General features: G+C 46.5%; 3 protein-coding genes across 3 annotated transcripts; 1 reads left to right on the forward strand and 2 right to left on the reverse strand.

Moving 5' to 3' along the window:
- Nucleotides 1-295: 295 nt before the first annotated feature.
- Nucleotides 296-3792, reverse strand: lap3 (leucine aminopeptidase 3). Its single transcript, XM_076148032.1, has 13 exons — nucleotides 3586-3792; nucleotides 3391-3503; nucleotides 3192-3246; nucleotides 3011-3116; nucleotides 2720-2879; nucleotides 2327-2491; nucleotides 1999-2157; nucleotides 1789-1913; nucleotides 1595-1683; nucleotides 1399-1501; nucleotides 1079-1158; nucleotides 749-861; nucleotides 296-642 (listed from the first exon to the last, which is right to left on the reverse strand). The coding sequence occupies exons 1-13, from the start codon at nucleotides 3664-3666 to the stop codon at nucleotides 456-458; spliced, it is 1536 nt and encodes a 511-aa protein (XP_076004147.1). The 5' UTR covers nucleotides 3667-3792; the 3' UTR covers nucleotides 296-455.
- A 1463-nt stretch (nucleotides 3793-5255) lies between these two features.
- On the reverse strand, nucleotides 5256-6357 carry clrn2 (clarin 2). The gene is made up of 3 exons (XM_076147670.1): nucleotides 6105-6357; nucleotides 5626-5805; nucleotides 5256-5524 (listed from the first exon to the last, which is right to left on the reverse strand). Exons 1-3 carry the CDS (start codon nucleotides 6355-6357, stop codon nucleotides 5256-5258), a joined length of 702 nt encoding a protein of 233 aa, XP_076003785.1.
- A 793-nt stretch (nucleotides 6358-7150) lies between these two features.
- On the forward strand, nucleotides 7151-13719 carry tapt1b (transmembrane anterior posterior transformation 1b). The gene is made up of 14 exons (XM_076148030.1): nucleotides 7151-7371; nucleotides 8323-8453; nucleotides 8591-8709; nucleotides 9281-9443; nucleotides 9581-9716; nucleotides 9829-9926; nucleotides 10006-10075; nucleotides 10161-10241; nucleotides 10339-10448; nucleotides 10811-10870; nucleotides 10998-11066; nucleotides 11160-11236; nucleotides 11363-11535; nucleotides 11610-13719. Exons 1-14 carry the CDS (start codon nucleotides 7194-7196, stop codon nucleotides 11864-11866), a joined length of 1722 nt encoding a protein of 573 aa, XP_076004145.1. The 5' UTR covers nucleotides 7151-7193; the 3' UTR covers nucleotides 11867-13719.
- The last annotated feature ends 1169 nt before the right edge of the window (nucleotides 13720-14888 follow it).

A 14888-nucleotide genomic window follows, 5' to 3' on the forward strand; every position in this document is an offset into this window, starting at 1 on the left:
GGATGGAACAGATGTTTAAAAATGTATTTCTTTTATCTATCATGACTTAAGATCTTAACTTCAATTGTGGCGCTTTAAAATGTTTAAAATGTTGAAAAAATTTGAGTGGTGCAAAACATTTTGTGTTAATTTGTTTTTCCATGGGCGCATACAATTTCTAAAATCCACAACTCAACCAGTATTTTCTTGTCTCATATTGGTCTATTAGTTGCATTTAGATCACAGAATGTCACAACACACAAAAAAGGGGCCTGGAACTATACGTATGTCATAAACCTTAATGAGTACACCAATAAATGTTTAGCACCAACATTTTAGTGCATTTATTCATCACATAATTAAAGTTATAAAATGTGAAAACATGGATGAGATCTTATTACAAAGTTGTTATATGCTTTATAAATCTTTCTTTGAGCACCATGTTGTATCTTGATATTCGCACAGATTTCTATCCATCAGCCAAGGTGGGCTAGGCTTCCAGCGAACTCCACCAGAGTGCGGGTTGGCCTTCCAGCCATTCCTTTCCTCAGGTAGGGAACTTCATCTTTATTAGCCATCACTCCAGCGATGTCCAGGTGGGCCCAATGAGGAGCTGTGACAAATTCTCTCAGGAATGCAGCTGCTGTGCATGCGCCTCCGGAACTACAAAGTAACAACCGCATGTAAAGACAAATATGGACTCCTGTGTGCTATGCGACTGCGTGTCACGGGAGCAGACGGCGCCCGCCGAGAGCTGTCGGATACGTACCGGCTGTACTTGCCAATGTTGTTGAGATCTGCAAGCTGGCAGTCAGTCACCTGCCTGGTGTAGTGCTGGAACAGAGGCATCCTCCACACTCTGTCGCCTGTCACAACACTAGCCTACACACACACACACACACACACACACACACACACACACACACACACACACACACACACACACACACACACACACACACACACACACACACACACACACACACACACACACACACACACACACACACACACACACACACACACACACACACACACACAAGCTATAAGAGAAAGTGAGTGCAAGAGAGAGAGAGAGTGTGTGTTGCATATACTGTACCTTTTGCAGCTGCTCCCAGAGCCAGTCAGAGTTTGTGAATACTCCAGTTGCTGCTGAGCCCAGAGCTACATCCATAGCCCCTGGAAGACAGAAGAAGCCGTTTTTCTGTTTACTTATAATTATAACCATACATTTCTTTTGATGCAATATCATCAGACACAAAAGTCCCAAAGCCACTAAGCAGTCACTATTGACTGTAACAACACAAGCCACGGTAACAGTAATAAATAACCATCAGATTGGCACCGTGGTCATTGAATGCATCATGTCAACGTGTAACTGTAGAGCCTGGAGACATTTCCATGCTTTCTTGATCCCACCTGTTAGCGTGGCAACATTGACGATGGCTCTTGGATTGAAGTTGTGTGCATAGCAGAGAGCATCGGCGAGAATCAACCTGCCCTCTGCATCCGTGTTATCAACCTGTGCATGGAGGGGCAGGACAGCAACACACACACACACAATAAATACACAAAGACAAAGATTATGAGTCCTTGATTTTTTGAGTCCACCCACCTGGATGGTTTTTCCGTTCTTGGCAGTAACAACGTCTCCAGGTTTAGTCGCTTTCCCACTGGGCATGTTTTCACACAGTGGAGCCAGACCTGGTTGAATAAAGTTGTGGAAAAACACAGGTGGTCGTCACGTTGCTGCGGCGCTTTGTGCCATGCGCCAAAGCCAAAGAAGAGCAGTTTGGAAGACGAGCTCACCGATGATGTTGACTGGCAGTTTGAGAGCCGCCGCAGTGACAACGGAGGCACACACGGTAGCGGCGCCGCCCATATCGGCTCGCATCGCATCCATGGACGGCGACGGCTTGATGGATATGCCGCCGCTGCGAATCAAGAAGGAGACGACGGCAACGGTAAGAACATCATCCGGCATGCGACGCACGAACTGCAGCGTGGTTGGGAGTTTACCTGTCAAAGGTGACGCCTTTGCCGACTAAGACGAGCGGGGCCTGCGTGCAGTCGGGGGCACCTTTGTAATGTATCTCCAAGAAGACAGGAGGCTCCTCTGACCCTCTAGTTACACTGAGGAAGGCTCCCATCTGCTGCTCTGCTATCCAAGCCTGGGATCTGCACAATAAGGTTGAATTTCACATTCTCACCTTTTTGTTCTCATTTCTGCGCTGGACCCATTATGCCACGACTACAAAACAACAGATCATAGTTTCTGAGTATTATCTGGATAAACTAGGGACGGCAGAGAGCGAGAGCTTGTAAACGTCAGGGGCAATGCACACACCTCTTGTGAACCGTGACTCGTTCGGCGTGTCGTGCTACCTTCTCCTCAATGGTGTCGGCAAAAGCGGTAGGAGTGACATAATTGGCCGGTGCTTCCATGAGTAGGCGTGCCAGGTTTTGTCCTTCGGCGTACAGCATTCCTCGCTCCCACCCCTCCGTGTCAGCACTGAAAGGAACAAACACACACACACACACACACACACACACACACACACACACACACACACACACACACACACACACACACACACACACACACACACACACACACACACACACACACACACACACACACACACACACACACACACACACACACACACACACACACACACACGTGAAGCTAAATAAAGCACAACTGTATTTGCTCCATGGAAGTTTGAAAGTTGTCTACCTTCCATGCAGCTGTGTTGTCACTTTGGCCTTCTTCTTGGACTTAAGTTGGTCATATTGGAACAAACCCAGAGCAGCACCTTCGGCAGCTGACTGGGCATCACCGCAATCGTCCACCTCCACATGCTTCACCTCCGCGTCTTGCAGCTGCCTGCAGCCGACTGGACACACAGTGAGGTACCAAATACATCAAGTGTGTGTGTGTGTGTGTGTGTGTGTGTGTGTGTGTGTGTGTGTGTGTGTGTGTGTGTGTGTGTGTGTGTGTACGTGCGTGTGTGTGTGTGTGTCTTACCTGACACCGCCTGTCTGACATTCTCCTTACCGACGTCCCACTTCTCCATCCCACACACACCTGCACCTTTCTTACCAAGGCCGACGACAGCCACACACGGGAAGTTCTGTAAAGACTTAGGGATTACTAACGCTTACAGGACAACAGTCAAGTCTCTTAAACTAATACCACATGTTGTTACCTTATGGATTCCATAAAATATTCTGCTTTTGCCTTTCTTCAGAGCTGGTCCAGAGCTGGAGCATATAGAAGAAGAACAAGCAGCGGTTTATTGAGCAAAACAATCCACAGAATCCAGATGACTCTAAAAAGTATTATTCAGTACCAACAGCTGGATATTCATATACATCAGACTGTTATTTGGTGATACTCTGACTGACATGTGCAGCAGTTCGGACAGTTTTCCGGACACAGAGGAGTCAAAGCTTGTGGCAGACTCTGTCAGGTGAAGGCCACCCTCTTTCTCCTTCTCATACACCCCCAACACCAGGCCCTGGGAGAACGACACGTTCACACACCGTCAAATGTGAACGGACAACCCTGGCACACACACAGTCTGAAACACAGATACTCACCTTTCCGTCGCCGCAGAGAGCGGGTGAAGCAGAAAAGTACCTGCAGCGGTTTGCCAGCACGGCTCTCCTCAGAGGAATCATTGTCACCTGCCGATCGTTACTCTACCCGACACTTATATCTCTGGGTAAGGTCGTTACATGTGTTACAAAAGCTGACAGTCGACCTCAACATGTCGCGCTCTTAAAACGTCAATAACACGCGTCTACTTCTGCGTCTACTAAAAAAAAGGGGAGAGCTGTCGCCACCTAGCGTCAGTAGTTGGATATACATGCAGAGGCCGCGGGTGAAAAGAGTTTTTTTATGATGAAGAAGTCAAAATGATGTTGGCGATATAAGCAATCAATAACTGAGTTCGATTTATTATGATGAAATCAATCATATATCCATCAGTCGTTCTGTCTTGTTCTTTGATTATTAAATGGGTTGGATGGCAGATCATCTATCCAACTCCCCGCGCGCGCACACACGCACCCGCACACGCAAACACACACACACACACACGCGCGCGCGCGCGCACACCCACGCACACACGCACACACACGAAATATCTAAATACAGCATTTATTTATTTTTTCAATTCCAGCACAGAGGATGCACCTTAATGAAAAACATGGAGGAGAAAGAATGGAAACAATGGAATAGCTTTCTTGTAAAGTCATGCAGCCAACTGTACACAGGAGAGTGTAACCAATCTTTTGCATATCATTAAAGCCCTGTAACAGCCACCCAACCATTCACTTTTGGAGTAAAGCATCCTCATATGTACTTAAAAGCCTCTGCTAAATGACTGAATGTAAATATAAATCTGAGGTTCTAAGTATATCGGACGAAGAATCAGTGCAATGATCTAAAATCACATTTAACTAAAAGTGAAGCATTGTCACCAGGATCCTGTCCTCTAATGGAAAATCCTACATCGACTACATAAGCCCACAGCTCATAATGAAAGAATTAGTTTGGCTCTCTATCAAATAAATAGAGTGATTTTCAACATATCCTTTTCAAATGGAAGAAGAATGTTTAATAAAATGACTTACTTCAAATCCTTCAGAAAGAAACCTGGTTACATTTCACCTACAGACCTTTCACCTGTCAACTTTACTTTGACAACCAAGCTGTGACTTCAAAATACATCTTTTAATGACATTCCATACATAAGATGAAGATTTGTACATATCATCAAATTGCTTGTATTGCATCTATTAACGGTAAATTCAGTGTAAAGCAAAGTGCTGGTGGAAGGTGGAGTGCCGGGTAATGATGAGAATATGTTTCAGTCACTTAGTTTGTCTTCCAACCGCCAAGGTCATGTCATGTGAGTTTGCTTGTGGAGAGACTCATCCACTGTCAGTCTGTGTCAAGATGAGCAGCACAGCACCGGGAAAGTCCAATGATGATCTGTCTGCTGTGTTCGCCGCATCATCAAATCCCTCCGGTGATGTCCATTATGAATGCTTTCTGTTATTGGCCTCATTGCGGCGAGATGTATACAAGGAAGTATCCTGATCAGTGTTTTTACGCAAAATCACCAGTGTGCTGGCTGATGAAACTGCAAAATCATCACTTCTCAAAAATAAAAACTACACAACTCACTTTTCAACAGTTTAGCAGTTGAAGATTCTATCATAGTTGAATTATTCTGCTTTTCCACACTATGAGTGACGGTGGATCAATAAAGTAAGTCCAAAGCAGAGATGGTGGGTTCTTCAGGTTTCTTGCTCTCTGGTTTGGGCAGTTTGATGCGGCTCATGGCGACAACTCCGCAGATGACGACATGATTCAAAATGCTGGCCACCCCCAGCCAGAAGGACCAGTCCAAGCTGTCGTCCAGGACGGAGAGGGTGAAGAGGTTCTCCCGATAGTTGGCCACGCGCTCAGTCAGTCGATGGTGCCGCAGGGCTGCCAGGAAGCACAGCACACCGAGGGCGGCCAACAGAGCTGTGTGCAAAAGAGAGGTCACATAAAAGGACACGCAGAGGAAAAACCCGAAATCACTTACTGCATGTGAGAGTATTTATGGATGAACTGTCCTCTCATACCAGCTATGAAATTCCAAAGGTATAGTCCCTTGTGTCCTTTGATACTCTGGTAAGGAACCTTGCGTGCGTTGTAGATACAGAAAGACAGACAGACCACTGCCATGCCCATGGACGCCAGCAAGAAGAGAATCACCATCACGTGCAGGCCGCCATTCAATGTCCGCACCAGCTTTGGGAAAACTGGACAGCCGGTTGGAGAAACAAGACACATCTGTCAGTGGGCTAATAATAATAAGTGTGTGTGTGTGTGCATGTGAGAGAGAGAGGCAGTGTGTGTGTGCGTGTGTGTGTGAGAGAGAGAGAGAGAGAGAGAGAGAGAGAGAGAGAGAGAGAGAGAGAGAGAGAGAGAGAGAGTTGAAGTGCTTTCACATCTGGAATATTATCTATTTCCAATAATATCAAATAAAAAAGACCCTATCTACACCAGAGACGCAGATTTGTAGGCAAAATCAATATTTGAGCGCCTTTACTTTACTTACTGTAGATTCTGGAGCGTCTCATTCCCAGCCCGCACTTTTTGGACTTTCCTCCCTGAAACAAGCCGTAGTAGATATCTCCCATGAACTGGTCGAGCTCTGGATCAGACGCGTTCACGATCTCCACTCCGGTTTTGCACAAGATCCGCCCGGTGACCCAACGTTCCGTGGACAGGGCCACGACAAGGAGGACCACAGAACCGATGCAGAGCAACGAGGCCACCGAGAACGTTATCCGTTTCCACAGGCTAGGCATCTTCGGAGCCCATGGTGCCCCGAGGGAAGAAACAAGACGCCGGGATGGAGCCGCGGAGTGCGCACAGACGCGGAGTTACGCACGATCACCATGAGTTTATCCTGAGGATGGAGATCAAAGCTGAAATCATGATCATGTGAGGGGGAAAGAGATGTTTCTCTTCGTGTTGACTTGTGAGAGACGGGGAAGAAACCGAAGCTATGGCGGTCAAAGAGATCGCTTACCGGGAGAAACCCTATCCTCTCTCTCTCTCTCTCTCTCTCTCTCTCTCGTTCTCTCTCTCTCCACTCTTTAATCAGTAGACGCAATAATATTTGCAATTGGCCTTTACAGCTCGAAATTTACATCCTAATGGTGACCTTAAGTCATAATTGTGTCAGGATGACTCATGGCCAGCCTTAACATAGTGCTAAAGGTCAAGTTAGAGCATAATCCACCACAGTACCACAGTGACTTTTAATTAAAGATGAAACCTTAATGTCCTAATATCTATCCCTCCCCCCCCCCCCCTCCCCCGCCTTCCACCCCAGCCATGACATACAACGTGATGGGTTTGTGATTTGATAGGTTATTAACGTTTTAGCACATTGAACAATACTCTATCTATCTATCTATCTATCTATCTATCTATCTATCTATCTATCTATCTATCTATCTATCTATCTATCTATCTATCTATCTATCTATCTATCTATCTATCTATCTATCTATCTATCTCAGGCTTACACAGAGGTGAGTTTTAATGCCCCCTGCTGGCGGTTATGCTACACTACACGGCGTCGTGGCGTCAGAGAGAGGGACGTAGCCCTCCCAGCAGCTAAGGCCGTTGGTTGAAGATGGCGGACTCGCTGTCGACAGGCCTGGGAGAGGAGAAGGAGAAGGAGAAAGAGGACACGGAGAGGGTCAGGAAGACTTTCAAAGCCGACAAGAACAAGGTTAAGGACGGAGTCACGGAGACGCTTGGCATCAACAGGAAAAATGGCGGCAGTAAGGGCAAGAAACGCAACCTGTCAGGTGAGAGCTAGCCTCGAAAGCACAAACACGCCCGTGCAAGGTGAGCTTCTGCACAGATTGTTTCCAGTTTTAGACAACCATACAGGAGCACTGCACATCATCTGTCACCGTGATGATCGATGACCACGCAGCAACAAATATGCTCAATCTGAACCAGCTGACGTTAGCTAGCAGCAGTTTACTAACCTCAGCTACGGGAACTGATCTGAAGGAAAGTAGCATTAGCTCGCTCATTTCCATGATTTGCTTCCAAACTTAAACTCGTAGCCGGTTTCCATGCTACCTGCTAAATGAAACCAACGCCTTTAGTCATGCAGAATCTGCAAAGGGCCACAACTCCGTGTCCAAATAACACAAACACATGCAGGTTGTAGCATTGGTGTAAGCTCGATCGGGAAGTGATTCAGAGTGGGAACCAGTTACTGTACCAGTTACTGTTCCTGTCAACTCGGGAATTCGAGTTATGTTTAGTGAGTTGATAACAACTTGTGATGACATTTAACCCGAATTAGTGCTGAAAACAAAGGATGTGTGATGTACATGTGAATGAAGGCAAAGGAATGACAACCCAACCGACGCACCACAGCCAACAATGATACAGAAACGTTTCAAATGACAATACAATGTAACCGTGGAGACTGAAATGACATCAGAGTTGCCAGTTTCATGAACACATACGGTAGGTGCAGTTTTAACAGAACGCATAGGGGGCTGTGGTGAAAGAAGAAAGAGGGATTCACTCACCCCAACACACACACACACACACACACACACACACACACACACACAGGCGCGCGCGCGCGCGCACACACACACACACACACACACAACCCCACATTCACACACCGGAACTGTTCATCTTCTAAGGTGTGTCAGGATAAGGCCAGATGAGGTCTAAGGCTGTGCGATATCTTTCATAGTCCTTTACTCTTCTCATCTCTTTGGCTCTAGACTTGTCTCTGGGCAGGTTCATAACCGCTGAGCTGACCAGAGGCTACTTCCTGGAACACAATGAGGCCAAGTACACAGAGCGCAGAGAGAAGGTGTATACCTGCCTCCGCATCCCCAAGGAGCTGGAGAAGGTAAACACACCACCAATTCAGACAGTGAGAAATGTTCAAAATAAAAAATGCTGATTTTTCTTTCTCTCTCTCTCTCTCTCTCTCTCTCTCTCTCTCTCTCTCTCTCTCTCTCTCTCTCTCTCTCTCTCTCTCTCTAGTTGATGATATTTGGCTTCTTCCTGTGTCTGGATGCCTTTCTCTACGTTTTCACCCTGCTGCCCCTAAGGGTGCTACTGGCACTTTTGCGACTCATCACGTTGCCCTGCTGTGGCCTCGGGTAAGACAAGCATGTTTTAGCTTGGCATAAACGGAACAATGGCATCTTAAAATGACCGACGGATAAAGGTCAAAGGTCAGCCAGTAACCACAACAACAACAGTAATCCAGGCTGGATACGACAGCACATTAGTTGAGTGAGGGGACTGTATGAGTTATGAGCTGTGAGTAGATCCATACCATGTGTTCCATAGACACCAGGAACATACAGTACGTTCTTTTTTTGGAAGCAACATGCCCTTCACAGCCTTGCATAAAAGGGCCCCATCTGAGTGTAGGATCATAGCTCGAGGCATTTCAGCTGTGCACGCAGAGGTGTAGGTGTTACGGAAATGTTGGAGGGTGTAGTCAAGTTTCTGACCCATTTTTACCTGCCAACAAACCACCTGTGTAATGTTGTTCCCCACCTCTAGAGGACAGCACAGGCCTCTTAGTCTTATGTGTGTGTGTGTGTGTGTGTGTGTGTGTGTGTGTGTGTGTGTGTGTGTGTGTGTGTGTGTGTGTGTGTGTGTGTGTGTGTGTGTGTGTGTGTGTGTGTGTGTGTGTGTGTGTGTGTGTGTGTGGTGTTGTAGTGGCGCGCGCCTTCTGCAGCCAGCCCAGGTGTGTGATGTGCTGAAGGGCTTCATCATGGTGTTGTGTTACTCCATGATGAGCTATGTGGATTACTCCATGATGTACCACCTCATCAGGGGACAGTCTGTCATCAAACTCTACATCATCTACAACATGTTAGAGGTGCTACCCCCCCCCCTCCCACACACACACACACACACACATATATATATATATATATATATATATACACGTCATATTTGTCAGCCCTTTCTTCCGTCAATCTTATCTCTCCTCCTCTTCCTCTGTTCATTTGTCAGGTGGCAGACCGCCTCTTCTCCTCGTTTGGCCAGGACATCCTGGACGCTCTGTATTGGACGGCCACAGAGCCCAAGGAGAAGAAGAGAGCGCACATAGGCGTGATTCCTCACTTCCTCATGGCCGTGCTCTACGTCTGTATCCTACCTGAGAGTTTGTCCACGCCAGGTTAGAAAGAGTGGAGTTAGAAAGACAGAGGCACGGCACATTTCGACCAAAGTGTGTTTTTCCTCAGCGTGGTACGTCTTAGTTCTACATGCCATCCTCATCATGGTCCAGGCCACCACACTCAATGTAGCGTTCAACTCCCACAACAAGTCCCTGCTCACCATCATGATGTCCAACAACGTGAGTAATGCGTGTGGAAACTCTGGCAGTGTAAAACAGGCCAGTTGTGACATCTCCTTGTTTTGTTTTTCGCTCGCAGTTTGTGGAAATCAAAGGAAGCGTGTTTAAGAAGTTTGAGAAGAACAACCTTTTCCAGATGTCCAACAGCGGTGAGTGGGCAAAGATGTGTAAACTAGAACAACGCGTCGGCGAGGAAGTTGGTTAATTCGGGATTTATTTGTTTCCTTTCCACAGACATCAAGGAGAGATTCACCAACTACATCCTCCTGCTCATCGTCTGTCTGAGGAACATGGAGCAGTTCTCCTGGAACCCTGGTGAGCCGCCACCACAGAGCCCCCATAGAGGGTTCAACCTGTCTGTCATCACTGTGTCTTCGCACATATCGCTGATCTGTGATTTGTTTGTTCACAGACCACCTCTGGGTGCTGTTTCCCGACGTCGTCATGGTGATCACCTCAGAGGTTGCCGTGGACGTTGTCAAGCACGCCTTCATCACCAAATTCAATGACATCAGCGCCGATGTAAGTCAGCCTGTCGCGCCCCTGCCGTTATTGTGTCTTCCCTCACCGTCTCTTTGATTTCCTCCGGGCGCTTGTCACCTCGGTTACGTAATGTCAGACGGACATCTTACAGGAAGAGATTAACCCTTTAATCTCTGGACTGTCAATCTTAATCACACAAACCGCAGTGATGTGTAGCCAGCGTTCAATCTCTCATAAATACGTGCATGTGTACGGCATGCATTTTGTTTGCAACCGTGAACTTACCATGATTCTCCAGCTGTCAGCTTTAGTTTAAGTAAATTTGAGAGCAGTTGCATGAACAAGCGTGTACCCAACTCAACTGTCTGTTTGTTGTTTACCTTTGTGCCTCATTTTTCCAGGTATATGGGGAGTACAGAGCCAGCCTCGCCTTTGACCTAGTTAGCAGTCGACAGAAAAATGTAAGTGCATCGCGAGAAGTTCTATAGGTTTCCATTAGCTGTTTCGAGTTGGAAAAGCTTTGTGAGTTCACAGTGCAGTTATGTCACGTCATGAAACACTGTGTGTTAATGATGTGATGTTCCACAGGCGTACACAGATTACAGTGACTCAGTATCCAGAAGAATGGGCTTCATTCCTCTTCCTTTAGCTCTGCTGGTCAGTTGGTATTTGGCTCATCATTGTGTCGCTCGCCACAATTGATTGATTGGTTCAGCATGTGAGGATGTGTTTCTGTTTCCTATTTTCCAGCTGATCCGCGTGGTCACCAGCTCCGTGAAGATCCAGGGTTCTCTCTCCTTTATGTGTGTGCTGCTGTTTTATTTAGGGTAAATGTCCGACATCTCCTTCAGTGTCCTCAGGCTGCGTTTGTGTTTTTCCTCCATTTTCACTTCCGGTACGACGCCGTCGTCATCGTCGTGTCTTACCTGCCTGTGTGTTTTATGTTTGAGCAGGATGATCACGCTGAAGGTGCTCAACAGCATCGTTCTGCTGGGGACGTCTTGCATGTTCGTCAAAGAGGCCAAAATGGAGGAAAAGCTCTCCGACCCTCCGCCCTCTGCTGTCACCAGCCGCACAAACTCCAGAGCTCACCGCACCAAACACGTCCACACGCCACCACAGCAAGGTCTCTGTCTCTTTCTCAAACCTTATGTTGCCCCTTTTGCCACTTTTAATTAACGCATTACCTTCCACAAACAGAACCAGCCACTGACAAAGGAGGAATTCCTTTGGCGTCGGTCCACCTCCCACCCGACCTCACAGCAGAGAGCGCCGCGCCCGCACTGCCCAAGAGCAACTCTGACGCGTTCCTGACCACGCCCGATGGAGAGGAGGAAGACAAAATCATCAACAGCGACACCGGAATGGAAGGGGGGGACGGACTCAAACACCGAACACCCAAGAAAGACTTGCTTGAGATCGACCGCTTCACCATCTGCGGCAACCGTATAGACTGAACGCTGCAGTAGACGAGCGGTCAACTGCCCCCCCCGACGTCACTGCAAGATTCAGGGATCAGACACGGGTCACAGAGAACACTCAGACTGGACTCTCTCTTTCTGATGCAGCTGACCTCTAGAATATTTATTGATATTTATTACTGACTCAACCAGCGAAGGCATAATGCTGTTACTACAAGCAACGTGGGCCATGTGGGACCGTTGCCCGATGACGGCTTTGCTGCAAACTTCAGACACTCGACCCTGAGGGGGGACCGAGGGCAGCGGCAGCCACGCACGTGTATGTGACGAGTCAAACGTTGGTGCTGTGTTATAGTAGGAATGTTCCAGCTGGACTGTGAGTATCCCTTCAGAAGCACAATCACGCATACATTGGCCGGCCGAAATCAAGGAGGACTATTTGTTTTGTTTTTTTTGTCTTTGAACTAACAGAAAACTTGTCAATTTTTAAAATGTTTTTCCAAGTTAGAAAAAAAAAAAGTCTATTTGAAATTGATGTTTTTATGAAGAATTCTGAGGTGTGTTTTTCTATAATCATGTCCCAGACGTGTGGAGGCATTGCTCAAATCAAGTTGTAACGCGAACACACTCTTAAGAGCCAGAAACAGATGGAACACACACATCAAACGAGACAAACAATACCAACAACAAGGATTAGCGCATCGCTCCTTCACTCATTACACTCTGCTCACATCTCAGTCACAGCCGCCGCGGCTTTAGCTTATGGGTAAATAGCACATCTGGACGTTTTTGTGCTGATGTCGTTACTTTGAAGCCCTGCGATGAGACGCTGCCTGTTCCTGTGAAGGCACCTGTGTCTGTTTGTTTTTTTCAAGTGGATTTCAAGCCAGATAGATGCTAAGATTATTTGAATGTGACGCTTTTAGATATACCTGTATGCTTCACATATACAGTATACGTTCACCTTCAAGCATGCAGCCTACAGGTAGTCATGACAACAACAACATAGGCACCCTTTTTTTGGTTCCGATGGAAATTGTGGTAAAGAGAATTTTCTCCGTTTCACTTTGTCTCAATTCAGATTTGTTGGACATGACTGACGTAACGGCATCACCCTCGTGTTTTGTATACCATTTATGCTGAAAGTGAGATCATGTTCTTTTGCAGAGTGATTGTATAAAAAAGATTCTACATGTATGCAGGTAAATGAAACCCGCAGAGTTAAGCCTGGAGTGTTTAGATAAATCTTTAAACAAAAAAAAAACAGCATGGAAGATCATGTTGATAGTCTCAATAAAATCACATTAGAGCAGTGAGTGTAGAAATTTTCAAATAATTACCCCAAATGTACTTTTTACATTGGTAATGGAGCCATACAATCTAAACGTTTCCCCTGATAGATGTTGCCCGTGTTTTCCACAGTCGTTGGCGGCTGCTTCTGATGTTCTGAAGAGGCTCTTTGAAATGGGAGTGCACCCATCAGCCTTTGTAGGTGTGAAAGCTCCAGGTGCCATTCAAGTTAAAGGGTTAAGCTGCAGGCAATGTTTAAAGTCTGTAGTGTCACTCGGACAGTAAGTCCAACGCGACTATGTGGGGACAGTCGGGGACAGCGGAACAAGCAAACCGCTTACAACCCTGCCTCAAGGAAGAGTCCAGACTGAATACATTCTGAAATAGGGGTGCGTTTGTGTGCACGGGTGGATGCGTGTGTGTGTGAGAGAGAGTACATTTCCAGTGCATGGATGGATCTCGCCACTTCATATCAATGTATGAGGCAGGTATTTAATTGTTTTTAAGCTCTGAATGAATTTGCTTTCATGTACAACCCGTCTGTGTAAGGAGGTCTCCTGTTTGGAAAGAGGAGAATAAAACAAGATTTTGTTTTCTAACGTGTGTGTGTGTGTGTGTGTGAGAGAGAGAGAGAGAGAGAGAGAGAGAGAGAGAGAGAGAGAGAGAGAGAGAGAGAGAGAGAGAGAGAGAGAGAGAGAGAGAGAGAGAGAGAGAGAGAGAGAGAGAGAGAGAGAGAGAGAGAGAGAGAGAGAGAGAGAGAGAGAGAGAGAGAGAGAGAGAGAGAGAGAGAGAGAGAGAGAGAGAGAGAGAGAGAGAACTGAGGGGTGCTCAGTGAAAAGGTTCACTGCAAGCTCTGTTCACAGAGCAAACACTGCAGTCCACTGTTCCTCTGAATGGGCAATTGGAGGGTTTCTGTCATCACACACATTCCCATGCAGGAGGGACTGAAGCTTCAGCTCTGTGTCACAATATCTGGATATATGATTCAAACTACCTGGATAAATCCTAAGGCAGATAAATGCTCTGCACTGCCCTGCACACAGAAGATGCAAATACAATTTCAATGGCACATTTGAACCCTGAAAAGGCCCCAGAAGTTGTGAATCACATGTGGTACAACCCAAAAAAATAAAGAGAAAATACATAATAACCCTTAGCTAAACACAAGTAAGTACTATGTTGGAAAGGTCAGGAATAACTATACGTTTCAATGTTGTGAGAAATCCTCTTAATTATTTATTTTATTAAAGACATTAATCATTACTCATTGACAATTGTCAACATGGACTCATCCTGGGGGATGGGGTCCAATTTAGTGGAGCACACGGGTAGAACCAGAATACGCTGGAGGGATTATATTTTCCTGGCCTGGGAATATGTCCATATCCCATAGGAGGAGCAGGGAGAGGGACCGAACATTCTGCTGCCTCCATGTTATCATCTGATCCTGAAATTGGACAAGATGGTAAACGGATGGATGACCAACAGTGAATAATTGTGATAAAGGCAAAAATTTGCGTTACAGTGTGAACAATGATGTCATGCCTAGATAATGGTCCTTACGCTTTATCCATACATTCATTAAGTTATTGCACGTAGCACGCGCGCAGAGACGAGAGCGCGCGCCTGACCTGTTGTTGGTTGATGGCTGTCTGACGCCATCAGCGCACATCTCCCCTGGCGTCAGAGACAAAAGTTGGATGTCTATTAATACGAGAGCGCTACGTGAACTTCTCATTCCCGGGTTAACACGGTTTCCAACGCTTTA

This window comes from Genypterus blacodes, unplaced genomic scaffold (assembly GCF_046128005.1).
Source record: "Genypterus blacodes isolate CSIRO-AG114 ecotype Tasmania unplaced genomic scaffold, CSIRO-AGI_Gbla_v1 ptg000039l_1, whole genome shotgun sequence".
NCBI lineage: Eukaryota > Metazoa > Chordata > Actinopteri > Ophidiiformes > Ophidiidae > Genypterus > Genypterus blacodes.

Coding starts and splice junctions, on each gene's coding strand:
- clrn2 (XM_076147670.1), bottom strand. CDS start 6,357: ATGCCTAGCCTGTGGAAACGGATAACGTTCTCGGTGGCCTCGTTGCTC. Junction 5,806..6,104: donor GAGACGCTCCAGAATCTACA/GTAAGTAAAGTA, acceptor CCGGCTGTCCAG/TTTTCCCAAAGCTGGTGCGG. Junction 5,525..5,625: donor CCTTTGGAATTTCATAGCTG/GTATGAGAGGAC, acceptor TTTTGCACACAG/CTCTGTTGGCCGCCCTCGGT.
- tapt1b (XM_076148030.1), top strand. CDS start 7,194: ATGGCGGACTCGCTGTCGACAGGCCTGGGAGAGGAGAAGGAGAAGGAG. Junction 10,449..10,810: donor TCAATGACATCAGCGCCGAT/GTAAGTCAGCCT, acceptor TCATTTTTCCAG/GTATATGGGGAGTACAGAGC. Junction 11,237..11,362: donor GTGCTGCTGTTTTATTTAGG/GTAAATGTCCGA, acceptor ATGTTTGAGCAG/GATGATCACGCTGAAGGTGC.
- lap3 (XM_076148032.1), bottom strand. CDS start 3,666: ATGATTCCTCTGAGGAGAGCCGTGCTGGCAAACCGCTGCAGGTACTTT. Junction 1,684..1,788: donor ACTGCCAGTCAACATCATCG/GTGAGCTCGTCT, acceptor TTATTCAACCAG/GTCTGGCTCCACTGTGTGAA. Junction 643..748: donor AACATTGGCAAGTACAGCCG/GTACGTATCCGA, acceptor GTTACTTTGTAG/TTCCGGAGGCGCATGCACAG.